This window comes from Pyxicephalus adspersus, chromosome 4 (genome assembly GCF_032062135.1).
Source record: "Pyxicephalus adspersus chromosome 4, UCB_Pads_2.0, whole genome shotgun sequence".
NCBI lineage: Eukaryota > Metazoa > Chordata > Amphibia > Anura > Pyxicephalidae > Pyxicephalus > Pyxicephalus adspersus.
The window spans coordinates 120,048,455-120,065,231 of record NC_092861.1 but is presented as its reverse complement, the minus strand read 5'-3'; the positions used below and the strand labels follow the sequence as shown (position 1 = coordinate 120,065,231).

The 16,777-nt window shown below is 36.3% G+C and overlaps 1 protein-coding gene across 1 annotated transcript in view; it reads left to right on the top strand.

Annotated features, from left to right (window-relative positions):
* The window catches only part of MRPS5 (mitochondrial ribosomal protein S5), a 63,861-nt gene that overhangs the window by 21,964 nt on the left and 25,120 nt on the right, over positions 1-16,777 (top strand). Inside the window, exons 3-5 of the mRNA XM_072409476.1 lie at positions 3,418-3,540; positions 4,315-4,551; positions 10,923-10,957. Of these exons, the coding sequence (XP_072265577.1) occupies positions 3,418-3,540; positions 4,315-4,551; positions 10,923-10,957 (395 nt within the window). The remainder of the gene's footprint in view (positions 1-3,417; positions 3,541-4,314; positions 4,552-10,922; positions 10,958-16,777) is intronic.

Below are 16,777 nucleotides of genomic sequence, written 5' to 3'. Positions count from 1 at the left end.
AACACGACCGATGGACGATCGCAGCGGGACCAGGTAAGTGATCGATAAACCCGAACTTTTCTCACTGTATTTTCATACAGTGAGAAAAGTTTGGGTTTATCGATAATTGTAACTTTTTGAAGCCCGTACCAAGGTCGGGCTTATCGCTTAGGTGGTTAAAATAAGATGACAAATTTTGTTTTTTCTCAATACTTAACTATACAGTGGCATGTGCATATTTACATTCTAATGGAGATGATCGAGAAAAGGACAATACTAATTCATTATTTTATCTCCTAGCAAATGAACTGTTGGGAACTAAAATATACAGAACATTTCATTAAATAAATCAATGCACATAACCTGAAATCTTTATAGAGTTTTTTTTAGATCTACCAACAACTATGCAGTGCAAGGACCTGTTTGATATAATATTTTAGATAATTCCTCATAAGTCTGATAAAGGTAAATACTATACAGGATTATACTGTGTATGGTGAATGTAAAGTGTTTATAAATACACAATCCATACAAGTTGTCCCCGGGTTAAGGACATCTGATATATGGACGACTCCTAGATACGAACGGGGCATCCCTGCTCCCTCCTGTGCAGAACAGAGGCTTGTAGGGGGGAGGGGCCCAGTTTGAATGACTTGCAGAAGAAATCATTTGCTAAACACAGCTGAGGTTGTGGGTGATTTTAAGGACTGAGCTCTTTTTTCAGCCTCTTGTAACTCTTTAATGACCAAGACGAATTCTTCAGCTGTTTCTTTTTGCATATCAAAGCACAGCTTGCTCCAGAAGTTAATGAATGTCTAGTGATTAACTCACAGTGAGGATTTTATACAGTAACTGACACTGCGCTTTCTAATAATATGTTGAGACAAACATCTGTCCAACTGCATTTATTAAAATAATGTACCTGTTCCGACTTACATACAAATTCAACTTACATACAAATTCTACTTAAGAACAAACCTACAGTACCTATCTCGTATGTAACCCGGGGACAACCTGTAGTTCTGTTACTCACATCCATACTTACTTGCTGTTTACTTTCACCCTTAGTGTTCTTGTTTATATAACATGACAATAGAAGATTTTCTCAAGAATTTTTCTGCCCATTAAATGGCCAAACTGCTTTACAGGGTCATCAGAATAGCCATCCTTACACTTGCACTCTTGGACGGACAGGCCCTTGTGCAGACTGTCAATGTGGCCACATGTTTGTCATGATTGACCTCTCATTCTAAAAAATCTAGCCGCTTGGATTTAGACTTCTTGTATTGCACAAGCCACCGTGTTGTGGAAGCCAATAATTTAAACTAAGCATGCAAAAAATAAAGAGGGAAGTCAGAATTTATGCTTTGTTGATTTGTTCCAAGTCAAGGCTGAAAGGATTATGGAGCCAATTATTAAGCATATAAGTACAACTACAGGCTTGGTGGTTATCACTCTGGAGTGCTAGGTCCCAGGTTCGAATCTCAGCCAATTGGCTCCCCCCCAAACTGAATTTAGACTTAGATGTGTTAATGACTTATGACTGAGGTAGGAACGCTAGATTGTGAGCCCCTTTGAGGGATGGCTAGTGACATGGTTATGGATCTTCTAGAGCATTGCATAACATATCAGTGCTATATAAAAACGGGTTAACAGCATTTCTTTTGTGGTGAAACACTGCCTCTGTAAGCTGCAGTGTCTGGGAGGGGGAGCATGCTGGACACAAGATGTTTTGGATGGTAAGGGAAGGTAAAAAAGCAATTCGGTTCAATTTATAAGACTTATACTTCATATAGTACCCATATTTGTGACTGTATCAAAACTACATACATAACGGCTGCTATAAAAAATTTCATTATTCTGGGCCACTGCATGGCTCATAGTGGGAACAGTAAGCTGTCTGTGATTATATCAGAGCTTACTGACAGTGTTTTGTTTTTTGTTTGTTTTGTTCTTTTTGGTGGCAGGGATTGTATGGGGCAATCATATGTTAACTATATAAAAAATAAAATGCAGGTTCTTTTTAACCCCATCCTATTTTATATGTAACATTTATACCAAAAACATGTTTTTATATTGAGACTTTATATAGAAAGCTTCAAAAATATTTTTACAAGCAGCTTTTAGGCTGCTAGTATTGTCATCAATGTACTTTGGAATCTTTCTTATTCTCATATGTTAGGGTACAAACCAGAAAATAATTGATTCCTCCAGTGTTTGCTCTGGCACTCACCTCAGCGTCTGTTATTATTGCCTCTTGTCACTCTTGCTTTCTGCTGTCTGTAACCAATTTATACATATTGCTGAAATGTCCCTCTTCTATCCCGTTTAACCTTGAGAAGATTGGTTTCTCTTTGCAATCCTAATGAACATTTTGTGACAGGATCTCACATGACTGCATCAGAACAGCTTGAACAGTGATTGTTCACCATCCTCGCTTATCTGGAAAGCTTTCCATATGCCGCTTTTACTCCGTGGAAGCTTTCTATACTGACAGTCATGCATGTACCAAGACACTCTGTACAAAAACAGAAGCCTTTTAAAGCACAGAAGAGGGCTACTGTTTACCTGGTATATTTTTTTTTCACACCTTCCTTTTACTACATTTTTGATGGTTGACTAAATTTTTAAGCCTCCACTTTTACTCGTGTTTCATTCTTAGCCTTCTGGCTATCGCATCAACTCTGCATGCTGCATAATCTCCATTCTGTGTTTGAAAGATTATACCATCAGTATTAAAGCAGAACTAAACTCAAAATGCTAGTAGAGAGGATCTCTATTGCAGAAGGGACAGGCTGTGACCAGGCAGGTTCTTTTTTGCAGAAAGAACCTTCTTCGATAACACACACTTAGCTATTTGTTCACAATGGTCTTTAGAATGAGACGATTGTGGCTATGCTGATTGGTGTACAATCCTGTATGCATGTGCAGGAGTTATGTCAGTTCAAGATGGCTGAATATCCCAAACCGGAGAGAGGACTGGGTGAAGAGGCTGAGGGAGGTAAGTTTAGTTAGTGAACAGGCAGGGGAGTTTGTTTATTGCTACCCAGGGTTCTCCCCAGGCCCTTTTAGCTGGGTGCACCACCCGGCAATTTTTAGCACCCACCTAGCTGTTTTTTGGGTGGTTACTGAAGCGTTTGGTCACAATACAGGTGCTGCCACCCGCCTACAATTTCTTCCCACCCGGCTTAAAAAAAAATTTCTGGGTTGAGCACTGCTACCTATCCTGTTTTTGCAATAAAGAACCTGCTTGTTTGGATTATTTTTACATTTAGGTTTAGTTGTGCTTTAATCTTTTGTGAAGTTGTCCTTGCAAATAAAATAGCTAATTGGTTCTACTTGGAGACAATTTATGTGGAGATATTTTATATATTTTTCACCAGTGAGCCTTTTCATCCTTCCTTTGTAACTATAAACTTCCATCTTTTATAATTTCAGTGACAGCGGATGAGCTATGGAAAGGAGTATTGGCAGAATCTGGGGGAGGAAGAAAGGGAAGAGGCAAAAGAACCAAGAGGAGGTATAAAAAGAATCTGAACTTTGGGCAGCGTATTGGAGACGGTAAGGTTATTTCTTTGTCTTCATGGAGACACTCAATCTCATTTATAATCTCAGTGGTTTAGGAAACAACTTGCTAAAGCAGATTGTATGAGAGTGCAGAGAGACGGGGACAAATCGGTAGTATTGCCTGTGGTTATTCTGCAGCTGATCTTTCCTCATTACTGACTTACCATCCAATGTTCCCTATCGTGTCTCTGTAATAAAGCTGCCATTTTGGTGGAGACAGCATGTTCCCTTTTTTGTTTTTTCTTATTTCAGAACCACAAGCAAAGGGAACATTAAGCAGCATGACATTGACATGAATAACCCAAGAGTAGCAATCAGAGGCAGCAATTCCATAAACTCTTACTACAGATATACAACTATGAGGCTGTAGGTTTAGGCATTCCCGGAGATTTTAAGGTGTAAAGCTGCCTGAACATTTCTCGATGTTCCCTATGACACACCAAATGTTCACCTTTGAGTTTAGGTTCATTGTAATTGTCTGTTAAAGTATGACTAAAACCTGTTATGATCACCAATCCCCATTCAGTCGCAGGGCACCACCATCTTCTACGTTCTTTTCCCTGTTGTGACCTTCTGCGCACCTGCGTTTTTTCAGTCCTTACCACCGCAGAGGAAGCCAGGATGTGCCAGGCTTTCAAAGTACTGTTTGTGCTTAACAGAACGTTTGGGGGGTTATCTACTAGCATTTTGTTTTAAAATTTTGTTTTTATTCTGGAGCAAACTAGTAGTAGGTAATAACTGATCTAACACTCTAACTTTTTATTATAGGAAAATCTGGATTTCTGTGGCCGGGTTTGAATACACCTATATCAGTAGGCAGAAAGGAACAATTCATTGAACAACGAAACAAAGAACAGCAGGAAGAATTGCAAGCTCAAGTATTGAAGGAGAGAGATGAGTGGGAGAAAAAAAAGAAGACCAGAGTTAAAAGAACAGAGAGGGGATGGACTGGGCAAAGCTGGGGTGGCATCAGCATTGGTCATCCTGATCCAGGCCCTAATGGAGGTGAGAAAGCAACTTAAAGCATATTTAGTATAGGACACACACACACACACACACACACACACACACACACACACACACACACACACTCACTATTAAATATTCACTTCTTCTCATGATTGGTTGTCTGGGTGATCATAGATTTGCATTTCATTTGATTAGCTAAGAAGATACATTTTTTTCAGATTCTTTAGTGAGTTTGCCTTGTCTGTAAAACCTAAAAAAAAAAATGAGGCCTGTCTAAAAAGAATAGAATCGATATTTACCTGTCCCACCACCCAGCCACCAATCTTCGTTTTCTTGAAGAGATGAGTTTATTCTTCTAAATTTGACACTTTTGTGTTCAATCCAGATCAGTGTCAGATTTTTACTCTGCCACTGAGCTTTGTGGCTCCAGTCTTTGTTAGTATACAACATTGGGGCTTTTGGAAGAAACCACAGCCAGGGACGAGGCATCTAACACACTTACTAGTAAAACAATTTTATTAAGATGCTTATCATTTAAAGAGAACAAAGATGGGCATTGGAACAGGTAATTATTTGTTTTTTTGCTGGCAGACTTCTTTAGGTTCTTGGTGTTATAACTATCAACGGTGTAAAATAGTCAGCAAAAAGAGCATGGTTCACAAGAACATTTTTCTACATGATATATATTTTTTTTTATTTCTAATTTTAACTTTGTTACCACTCTGGTCGTTTGCTCCTTGTGCCTTTGTAATTTTGATGCTTCTAGCGGTGTTGCCATGGTATTGTGCTTTTGAAGTGCTCTTGATAAGTGAAGTGTATAACAGCAACACCGTGAAAGTGTCTGTTGGACATTGTCTTTCGTGAGCAGATCAAATAGATTTTGAAATATTTGATGAGTTTTGAGGTAGACAATTCTGGGTCTCTTATAATAAGCAAGATTCACATATCAGAATATGAAAGCACTTTAAAAGACCAGAAGAACCACAAATAGAATTATGTTTGATATACCGGGATGACTTAAGCTGATCATTAACATTAGACATTCCTTCAAATAGCTATCTAACATGCGGTCCTGCCTGACTGTAATTAAATTAAATGGACTGAATATTTTAGGTATCTTAATATTTTATAATATTTTTTGTAATATGTATGACCTGCTTAAATAAACTTATTCCCAATCTATGGCCATTCAACAATTTACATATATTTAAATGAACAATAAATGAGCTTTTACACAAACCATCACAGACTTCACTGGAGAAATGTATCCTTGAGGCTTACAACAAAAGCTCTAAAGTCACCCAGAACATCTGCACCATGTTTACATTAGTGATGACAAGGCTGGAAAACTGCTGGGTCCGTGCTGGGAGGGGGTAATGGTGGGCTGGGTGAGTTGCTGAGAGAAACATCTTTAACGATTTTACTGTAAATTTTAACAATGAATTTTCCAGAGTTCCTGTAGCCACAGAGATGAGTGACTATTTGTTTTAAGATTCATTTACTGAATGTTAAACCTTAAAAAAAACGTGAAACTACCGTTCAGCTGGGCTTCCACTGCACTCAAGGTGTTAAATGCTTGTTTCTGTGAAGGGGAAAATACATTTTAGGTTTACTTTCTTCTTCCCTTAATCTTCTTCATTTAACCAATCCCCTGCAGCCTCCTCCCTTCTCCCTTCTATGGGTTACAAAAAACTGTTTTTTCCTATAGTTTTCCTAGACAGGAATGAGAATTTAACTTTTGCAGTGTAGGTTCAACTGTAAGAATATTTTTAATAATGTTCATAACTTGACAACAGATTCATTTTAAAGAATGTTTAAACAAGGTTGTTGAACTAATAGCAAACCTTACATTAAAATTCTAGGACTCTCGCATACTTGCCCCCATATATATTTATATTTTTAAACTTTTTGAGATTTTGCAATCTTACAAACATACAGTTCTTATAAACAATTTAAAGAAACAGATACAAGTAGAATTCAATATCAAAGTAAAGAACATAAAGAAAAAAGGGAATTATAGGAAGGGGTAGGGGTGAAGGGGTAGGGTTTGTTCCATATTTTATGGTGTTATATATATATTAATATACATTTTATTTTTTAGGGGCATCAGTATTTAACAAGCAGTATTTTAGTATTTCTGTAGCAAACATTTGCTGCTATTCTGTGCACCTGGCCTATGAAGGAACAATACTAGTATTGTAGGTGGTAACCGTAAAAGTGCAAAGACTTCAAATTTCAGGTAACAGAGCAGAAGATAAACCTATATCAAGAGCAATAGAAAATAATACATGCCTAATATTATAAAAAGATATAAATGCAATGAAACCTTTCCCTTTTTATAGTAAGGAAAACTAAATTTTAGAAAAGAATATGCCTTTAAAACCATGGTATCATACCAATATATTATGTAAAACAACATAATGAAATCATATAAAAACTGTAACTAGTGTAAAAATACTATGATGGGTACATAAAGTAAACCACCTATTTGTGTTAAAAAAAAATTGAATGCAGGATACTCTGGTATCTCTGTTGCTTAGGAAATAAAAGGGTAATAAAGGAAGAACAGTATAAATTTATGTTTACTTTTTTATTGCGGTCTATCTCTCCGCTAGAGAAAGGTATACAGTTTGTCCTGGTAACTCTTGCCACTTGCTCTAAAAGTGCGCAAAATGCCAAAAAATTAAATTGTTGCCATATCCGCAATCAAGAAAAAAATCCACCAATTGCGATACTAGCTCACTATAATTTTTTACACATTTGTTTTTACATATAGGTCAAAAAGTAAAAAGGAAATTCCTGGAAAAAGACATAAAAATTCCTGTCTGGGGGCTTTAGTTTTTTCCTAATCTATTCACAATGCAAAATATGGTTTGGGTTAAGATATCTGCATCTGTACAGGTTACACAGGGGATGTGCAAGATATTGACCTATTGGCTGTGAAAACCAAAAGAGGGCTTTCTTTAAATAGCCCTTTAATTATTTGACAATTTTTGTTTGAGTAAAAACAATTGCCTTTATTTCATCATATAAAAAAAGGAAAAATAAAATCAATATCACATTGCAGTCATTCATATAAATTTTGGTATGAATGTGTTTTTTGCAGCAACCCAATCCTTCTGCCACTTTGTAAGGCAAGTTGAGGGAAAATCGGCTTGTCATTGTAGATGAATACCAAAGAAGGACGATTGGACTTGGGAAATACTCAGCACGTTTTGCAAATAATTAATAATCCTTCCTCCGGAGTATACAAAGTATACAGAGTATACACTTTATAATACACTCTATATCCGGGCTGGGCAAACATTTTGGCACATGGGGCAACAGTGAGTTTTAAAATTTGACAGATAGGTCGGGCCAGAATCAGATGGATGGAGAGTGTTTGTATGAACTGATAAGAATACAAGTATAGACCATTACCTAATGGTAAACTTACATTCAAATTAGATTCAATTCCTGTGTTAGTAGTCACCCTTTATTTTGAAGGAAAAAATTTTGTACCATTATTTGGCAGCTGTATTAAAACGCCAAATGGGCCATAATTTGCCCGTGCCTGTTCTATATCAGTGATATGTAGGTCAAAAGAGGGGTGATGTTTAAAAATTCCTGTAGGGTGTTTGAAGTCGTTTTTAGTGTTAGACATGTCAGTAGAGCCTGGAGGACTGGTGATCTGATGATTGAAAAGCTAATAATAATGGAGCAAGAGGAGAATTGAGGACGAAAGGTAGATTGTTCATGCCAGTATTTAGGGACATTTACCATTGCTAGATGTTCTCTAGTAGTAACAGAGGGCTTGTCTTCCAAAAGAACTTGTAAGTGAGCAGAGCAAAAGTTAAAACTCATAACAGCATTACACAGTAATAAGAAAATATCTGGATCTCTAGTCCATTTAAACTTAAAAAGCTGTAGGAGGGAACCCTTTTTGTTTCCTGCACTTTGGGTGGGCAATACATATATATATTTACATATATGTATTGTTAAATAATTATTTGATGTAGTGCCTCATTCACTCAGAATTCAGCTTTAAAACCTGCTGAATGCTGTCCACATACCTAAACACCCCCCTCCCATTAACTATATTTTTGTTTATATCTGAAAAGAGAGTGCTGATATTTAGCCCCTAATATTTCTGCACCATCCTCCCTTGTAAATCTCCTGCTGCTTTCATTGCAATTTCTCCAAGCATCCTACCTAAATGTCTATTATGGTTCAAGCAACAAAGAATTTAAATTATTTAGATACCTAAACTGACAACTACAAATTGTATATGCAATAGTATTCATTCATCTTTTTTGCATGTAGTTTATTTGATACATACGATTCTATTATATATATAATTTTAAAGTGGGGAGAAAAAGGCATTGAGATTAATCAAGGGGGAAATAAAAACTCTCAGCCAGTCATCCAAGTTCCTTTTCACCTGTCTGTAGTGATAAGAAAACAATCTGTCAAGTTCTTTTCCCTTGGATCTTTCTTTTGCTTTTATGTTGTTATGTACCGTCCTTCCTATTAAAGGTCAAAAAAAAGAGAATGTTTACTTCAGTTCCATGACATTTAAGTTTTGTCTGTCTTTCCTGAGTTAGGGCATAGGGCCGTGTCCTCTGTGACTGGAAAAAAACCTATTGACTCCTAAAGAGGGAGTCAGATCCGTTGCTATCTACAAGCTTTAAATCAGCTTCATCCTCATTTTCAGATAGTTTATTCATTGTGACACAAATACAGTACCTTTATACAGTGGTTAGTGGTGTCTCTTGCATCACTCTTTCTGTAAGATTAATGGAGAGGTTAATTGCAGGTATAGGTGTATATATCTGATAAATACAATAAATGTATACACATGACTTTGTCATGCAGCTGTGGCATAATCTTCCTTCAGGAGAACGGAGACAGTCATCTGGGAAAATTCAGCTTGGTGTTTTCCTTAAGAATGACCAACCAGTTTTATGTTCTGAGTTTTGTTGATATGCATATATATTATTTATGGTTTAAGTATTCCACATTTTGTAGGAATTACACAGTAATCATGTAAGAAGCTCAATGCCTTTGGAAAACACTTGTCAGTCTGTCCCCTTCTGAAATCTCCATATTATAAAATAACTGTGAATTAAACAGTGGATAAGACCAGTCCCTGTGCAAGGCTACTGAAGTCACAAAAGCTTCAAGATCAATATAAAAATAGGTTTTGGGTAATATAAACCCTAAATGCAAGGTATTGCCTTACTTTTTAATTTTCTGCATTCAAAGAATTGTACATAAAATTGCACATTAAATTATTACACATCACTTTGTGTAGCACTTGGGTTGGCGTTACCTAAAAGTTATCCCATTGATTTTACCAGTCTTGTTATTTCACTTTTCCTACTATTTGTACTAGTCACATCCTAAGAATTTTAACTGTAGGCTTTGAGAGATAGTGGTCTTTTGCCTAAAGCAGCACTATGCAGCTGTAACTAACCTTGCACTGAACCCTTATGTCTTCAATCCTCCATGGAAAGTTTTAGACTATTTATCTGGTTTAGTTAAAGCAATAGATTTGAATCAGTTGCACTATTAAGAAATTGGAATAAATCAAATTCATCATAATGGATTCAAAAGCTACAATTTTACAAGTTTCAACATAAAAAATATGGAGGCTGCATTTGCAAATCTTTTATCATGTTGATACTTTGGTTTCACTACTTTCTACGCCATTGAGTTGAAAAGGTATCCAGCAGGTGAGGAACATCTCCTTACCTACAAACATGTCCTGGGTCAGTAATTCAAACTGATGACTTCTAAGTATCAAGCATCCAACATATATTTTCATCTATCCCCAGCTCAGCTTTAAAGAAAGCCTTCCAACTTCTCCTTCCCAACTTCTTCAGGTGATAGTTTATATCAGTGCAGACCAGTACTCTTGCAATCTCCTACTGTTTATTAGCCCTGCCACCTACCTAAAACTAGAAACTTACTGTCCCTGTATACCACTGATCATATCACTAACAAATCAAAATGAGGAGAGTGCTCTATGTATGCTTTGACCCAAGTAAATTGGATGTTACAGAGGGCTTCTTATTTTTGCTCCCATGAGTAAACAGAGCAGAGGGGGATCTAATTGATTGTATCTATTAATGGCAAAGGATTGTCCAGTTGATTGAACATGAAGCTTTGCACTGCACATGCAAAACAGATGAAACATAGTTTTTATTCAAGAGTGAAGGCTGTAAATTTAAATAATCATATTCTTGTTCTCTAATTTTGTTACAACTTTACCCAATACATTTATATTAAAAAAAATACCATGATGCTTGGTGACAGGCATATAAATATCATCATCTTTATAAATTTAGTAATTCAAAAAGCAGTAAAATGTCTGCTGTCATTGTTTTGGAAATATTAAAACTGTATTTTTTTTCTTCTCTCACCAGAAACATATGAGGATTTTGAGTGCAGGGTGATTGAGGTGAGTTTTATTTCTTTGCTAGCATGCTACTAATGTGATCGCAAATTAAATGCAGCTCTGACATTCTATTCTCTTCATTTAATATATCACGTTTATGGTGGAAGAACTGTGCTGTATGAGAGCAGTCTGAAACAATGCACAGCAAGATAGAGAATTCTCTGTGTTAATGGATGACTTATCAGCTGAGTTACATAGATAATACCCAACCAAGACAGCCGCCTGTGACTTTGCAAAGGGCAAAATAAAGTTGGATAAAGTTGTGAGTTATGTGTAATAGTCTGTGCTATTAAAGTAAGGTTAAGTACTGCTTGTGTTAAACAGACCGTAGCCACTCTAGAATTTTCAAAATTTTCAGCACTTTTAGTACTGTACTTGCTTGTGCCGAATAGACTGTTTTGCCGAATAGACTTAATTTTCTGCAGATTTATTAACATTTTGCTGAACCTCTTGGAATCATTACTGTTCGGTCCTAGAATATGGGAAAGAACCGCTAAACCCTGTCCTATAAAATGAACAAAAGTTCCAAGACGTATCAAAGACATGTAATATGGCTAAAATCGCCTTTAAATGCAGAAATGTTGATCCTTTCTTTTTGTCTTCAAAGAATGTTGGCCCACCCTTCTTTACAACATTGCTTCAGTTCATTGGGGTTTCCAGGCATTTGTTTTTACACTATGCCTCTAAAGTTTGTTCACAGCATTCAGGTTAAGTTCAGGTCCACATTTTGAATTGACCTTGCCACATCTTGATTCTTTTCCTTTTCAGGCATTCTGTTGTAGATTTGCTGGTGTGCTTGGGATCATTGTTCTGTTACATGATCCAGTTTCAGCCAAGCTTCAGCTGTTACACAGATGGCCTCATATTTGACTTTATTATACTTTGTAGAGGAGTGCAAAGGTAGCTGAAAAAGCCCAAATCATCAACCCTCCAACAGTGATCTTGACATTTGGTATGAGGTATTTGTTCTACTGTGATTAGTTTTCACCAAATATGTTACTGTGTATTATAGCCAAACATCTCCACATTGGGTTCGTTTGTTGAAAGGACCTTGTTCAGGAAGTCTTGTGGTTTGTTCAGATTTGTGAAGCTTTGCTTCCATGTTTTTTTTAGAAACAAAAAGTCTTTTGAATCTCTAACTTGTACAAACAAGCCATGCTTGTTTAGTCTTAATATAATTGTACTGTCATGTACTTTAACTTGTAACAAACTAGATGAGGCTGAGATTTAGCTTTTGTTTTTTTTGCAATTTCATGCATGGTCCGATCTTGGGGTGAACTTGCTTGAATGTCAACTTCTAGTTAGCTTGGGAACTGTCTTGGATGTTCTCCACTGAAAAATCTTTGTTTCTGTAGAATAATTGACTTTAAATGGTTCTAAATTGGCCTAATAACCATTACCAGATTGATGTGCAGCAACATTTGCATCTCTAGGGTCATCGTTGATGTCTTTCCTCCCTGGCATTGTAATAATACATGCCAGTGTTCCAGACCAGCGAAACCCCAGATTTGTTAGTTATCTAGAGGTTGTCACTTTTCCTGACAATCAGGTTATCAAGTGCATTTGATTAGCAGCACTTGGCTGCTACTTATCTTCTTTTCTGTGGAAGTGGTAAAGGTGTAATTATTTTTTCACATTTTGCTTTGGTATTTTGACATTCTTTGGTAAATAAAAAATGTAACAGTGTAAGGCTTGGTACATACATTCAATTGTTGTTGGAAAGGATCTTTTACTATCCTTTCCAATGACAAAAGATTAAAAGATGCATTAACGAGTGCTGTACAGCGCTGTTCTGCTCTATGGAGAGGGGAGAACGACGGAGCGGCACCCTGCTACACTCTCTCCCCCCTTCACTTCCATTATGATCCACGAACGACAAGCACTGTACACACGTCAGATTCTCGTCTGATATCAGCCCTGAGGTGATTATCGGACGGGAATCATCGTACATGTGTACGTAGCCCTATGTCATTTGTTGTTGTTCACCTGAGGTTGTATTTATCACCCTTTGATGATTTGTTTATTATGTTCTGGTACCTAAAATCTTGGAGTACAGGATGTATTTTCTCTTTTAAATGACATAGTATTTTAGGAACATATAATTCTTGTAAATGATTAGCTATTGGGTGTTTTCCCTGGGATTTACATTGGCTTTTCAGATAGTTGGAATCTGATTTGTTTCCACAGGCATCAGCTTCAATTTAGTCAGGTGATGTTTTTATAAATGTGCCAAAGAAATTAGCTTATGTAGAGGGGAGTTTGTCACTTTAGATCTAGTCCTGATCAGATGCTCAGATTATCAATCTGGATCTATTACAATCTGCAGCTATTAAAGGAAATATTGAGTCACAGCACTAACATTTAATAAATAATGAACAGTAAAATAAGTGTGTGTTTTATTTTTAATTCTTCCTTGATGTACTCAATGTCTGTAAAGACTGCTGGTAATTTGCAATATTTTGGATCTCACAATGAGGTGGCTACAAAAGAAAACATAGCAGAACATGAAAATTATTCACAGGTATTAAGGATATGCATGTTTGTAAAATATATAATGTATTTATAGAGTCTAACCAAATATATATATTTGTAAAACGTTTTCAGTTTTGACTAAATAATTTTAATGGTCATGTTGGGAAAAAAAACTTTTTGCACATATTATATTATGTTTTTGTATATCTTTCATTTTATTTGTTATTAGTTCAGATCATTGGATTCATTTGAAAACCACAAGGTCTTTCATATTAGACAACTCTATGAAGGGCAAGCTGTACAGTATATACCTTGACTCCCATTAAATGATATAAACAAAAAGTACATATTGTAGTAGTGGATCAGTGGTAACACATGTTTATTTGTGACACACATGTTAATTTGTTGTCATAGAACATTACAGACTTCTATGTGTGCTTCAGAAACTTCTGAAAGATCTGCTAAGCAGTGTTTTCCTTGTTTAAGGAAATTAGACAAAAACTGTTCTAGCCAGTATTTAGGACATCTATTAATTGCCGCCTGAAGGTAATACCAACCAAAACCACTTCTGAGAATATCACTCCCCTGAACCTTCACACAGCTCAATAGTGTTCAATAGGAAGTAGACCAGGTGAGTGTAAGAAAAGGTTTGCAATCAGGCAAGCAAGTTTATTTTTTATATTTCAGAAGGAACATTGTCTGTCCCTTCTGCAATGAAGGATCTGCCTGGATATATTTTTTTATTTTAAGGTTTAGTTTGGATTTAAGACTCAGCTAAAACCAATCCAGTTAGGGATGAGTTACACAGCAAGTCATTTTTTTGTTTTTTTTTCAATTGCTCCTTGAGCTACTGAGCTGTGTTTACCAGCTTTTTGGAGAGCCTCTTGACATGAAACAAGCACTCCACTTGCTGGTTACATCAGAGAAATAATATTATGTAGTATTTTATCTTTATGTCTTGATCCTGATGGTAATAAAGATGCCAAACAGCTTCTGATGGTTTCTAACGAAACACACATGCTTTATTTTTTTGGTAAGGGAGGAGACCCAAACTGCATACTGACACATGAAAAGAGTGCATGTTTTGTTTTTTTAAATAAAGATCACTTGCAAATGAAAATGTCCTTTAAAACAACTAATGTGCTGTTTTATAAACCACAGTGTAGATGCTGCAAAGAAAAATGTTTTCATGCTGCGATAATCTTTTTGGCTTTCACTCATACTATATTGTCAGATTGCAGGTTGCTGCCGTATTCTGTGCTGAAAAAACTGCAGGGGCTTCTCTTAATTTTGTTAAGTGCTTTTGCAGCATGCCTTGAAGAGATGATGAAAATTGACTGTTATTTTGGAAGTGAAGAACATTTTTTTGTATGGGACATTGTGCTGTGCATTTTAAAGTGATCTCGCTGATAGGGGGTTTAGAAACTCTGACATTTTCTAACTCTGATCTTTTATTCTATCAGTTTCCTTGGAACAACAGATTATTTAAAAGAGGAAAGCTATTTGAGGTTTTGTAAAGCTTTCTTTTGCGCTCTCCTGTATTGTTTCCATTCTGTTTGAGGGATCTTTTGGTGTCTCTGTATTATTTTTTAGGCTGATCCCTATTGCTAAAATCCTTTTTCCCCCTCAGTTTTAGTTTAAGATTGTAATCCAGCTCCTGTATACTAGACCATTCTGCTTGTGTTCAAGTTACAAATGAAAACCTTTGCAGCTTAGGTTTTGGAAGAGCTACATGCCACTGGGACTGTAGTTATTTAGGTGACAAGAAAAGTGTAGGATGCATGTGATACTAAATGGAGACTGTTTACTCATACACAGCATGTTAGTCCTTATAGTAAAAGGCATATTGTCAATATTTACTTTAAATACACTGCTAAATTTCATTTATGGGAATTCAGTTGAATTCCTCTGTCCACCAAATTCCAAAATTTAGGTTCTGTGTCGATGGTCTTCAGCTTGTATCATTGGAATAGTTTGAGACACTTCTGAGATTATAATATATTGAAAAGTGCAATCGTCCTGCATTTGACATAATTCCAACCTGAATATGACCTGCTTTAAGCAACTTTTCTATTCTCAAACTTTCATAGATAAAAACCCTGCTTTAAGCAAACAAAATCCTTTCACCATAGGGATTTCTACAATCCTGCTTGACTGTACAGCTGAGCTCATGACCTGACACTGTAGACTTTTTGAAAACTTGGGCAGACTACATGCTGTAATTTTAAATATGAAATATTGTCCTCTTTTGCCTGACATACAATTTAGGCTGCCCAACAGTTCAGTACTCCTTTTTCATATTCTTCATTTTATAATGCTCAAGTTTTGTTTATTGGTGGCGGGTCTGGATTGCAGGCAGGCCAGTTTAGCAGCTAGGGGCTTTATTACAAAACAATGCTGTAGTGATACATACAAAATCCATTCTGGGATTGTTTCGCCTAAATCAGCAAGGCCTTTCCTGAAAAAGACATTGTTTGGATGGCGGCATATGCATTTAACATTAACGGTTTCCTCAGGCCACATATTTGACTTTGTGAGACTTCCATAGGTGTTTGTATGGTGGCTTGTCACAGAATGATTTACATCCCAGGGACTAAACTGTGTCTGATGGGATTTTATGCTAGATGGTCAAAGAGGAAAAAAAGCACCTTGGATCTGTGCTGTATAAGACCAAATGTATAGGGAAAAAACAGAATAAAAAGCCTACTCTACAATATTGTAAGTTATTACATTCCTATAGACTGGCTGCTTATGCTACCTGCCCATGCTAGATAACTTCGGCCAAAATTTATCAATTATTGATATATAGTTAGGTAACGTTTTGTTAAAGAAAAGTGTCTGACAAAATCAAACGATGACAATCCACAATTATTCTATGGTATCATCCTCTATCGTGTACAGAGGTTGTTAGACAATGAACAACATTGTTCATGAACATGCACACAACCACACATGCACATCCCATTTGAATTTAATGGTTCTGCCAAGCTCTGCAAAAAATCTCTGTGTTGCCATTTGTACAGCATTGTTGGTTTAAATGTCATCCTTTGCAAACACTTTATGACCCAATACCCCTTCTTTGCAGAAACTGTCACAATGCACACCATTAGCATGCATAAAGGTAACTTCAAAAACATATCTCTAATCCTAACTCCACCTTCGGATACTTGAATTTAGGAGAAAACAGTTGTAATACCTTCTCTTCTCAACCCAGGTGGCTAGGCACTATTGAGTTCATATGGGCAGTGGGGGTTTACATAAAAAGGTTGCTAGGGGGTTTATCTAAAAGCATTTCTTTAGTCAGTTTTCACTTTTACCTTTAAAGTGCATTGTTTTTATAACAGAAATCTC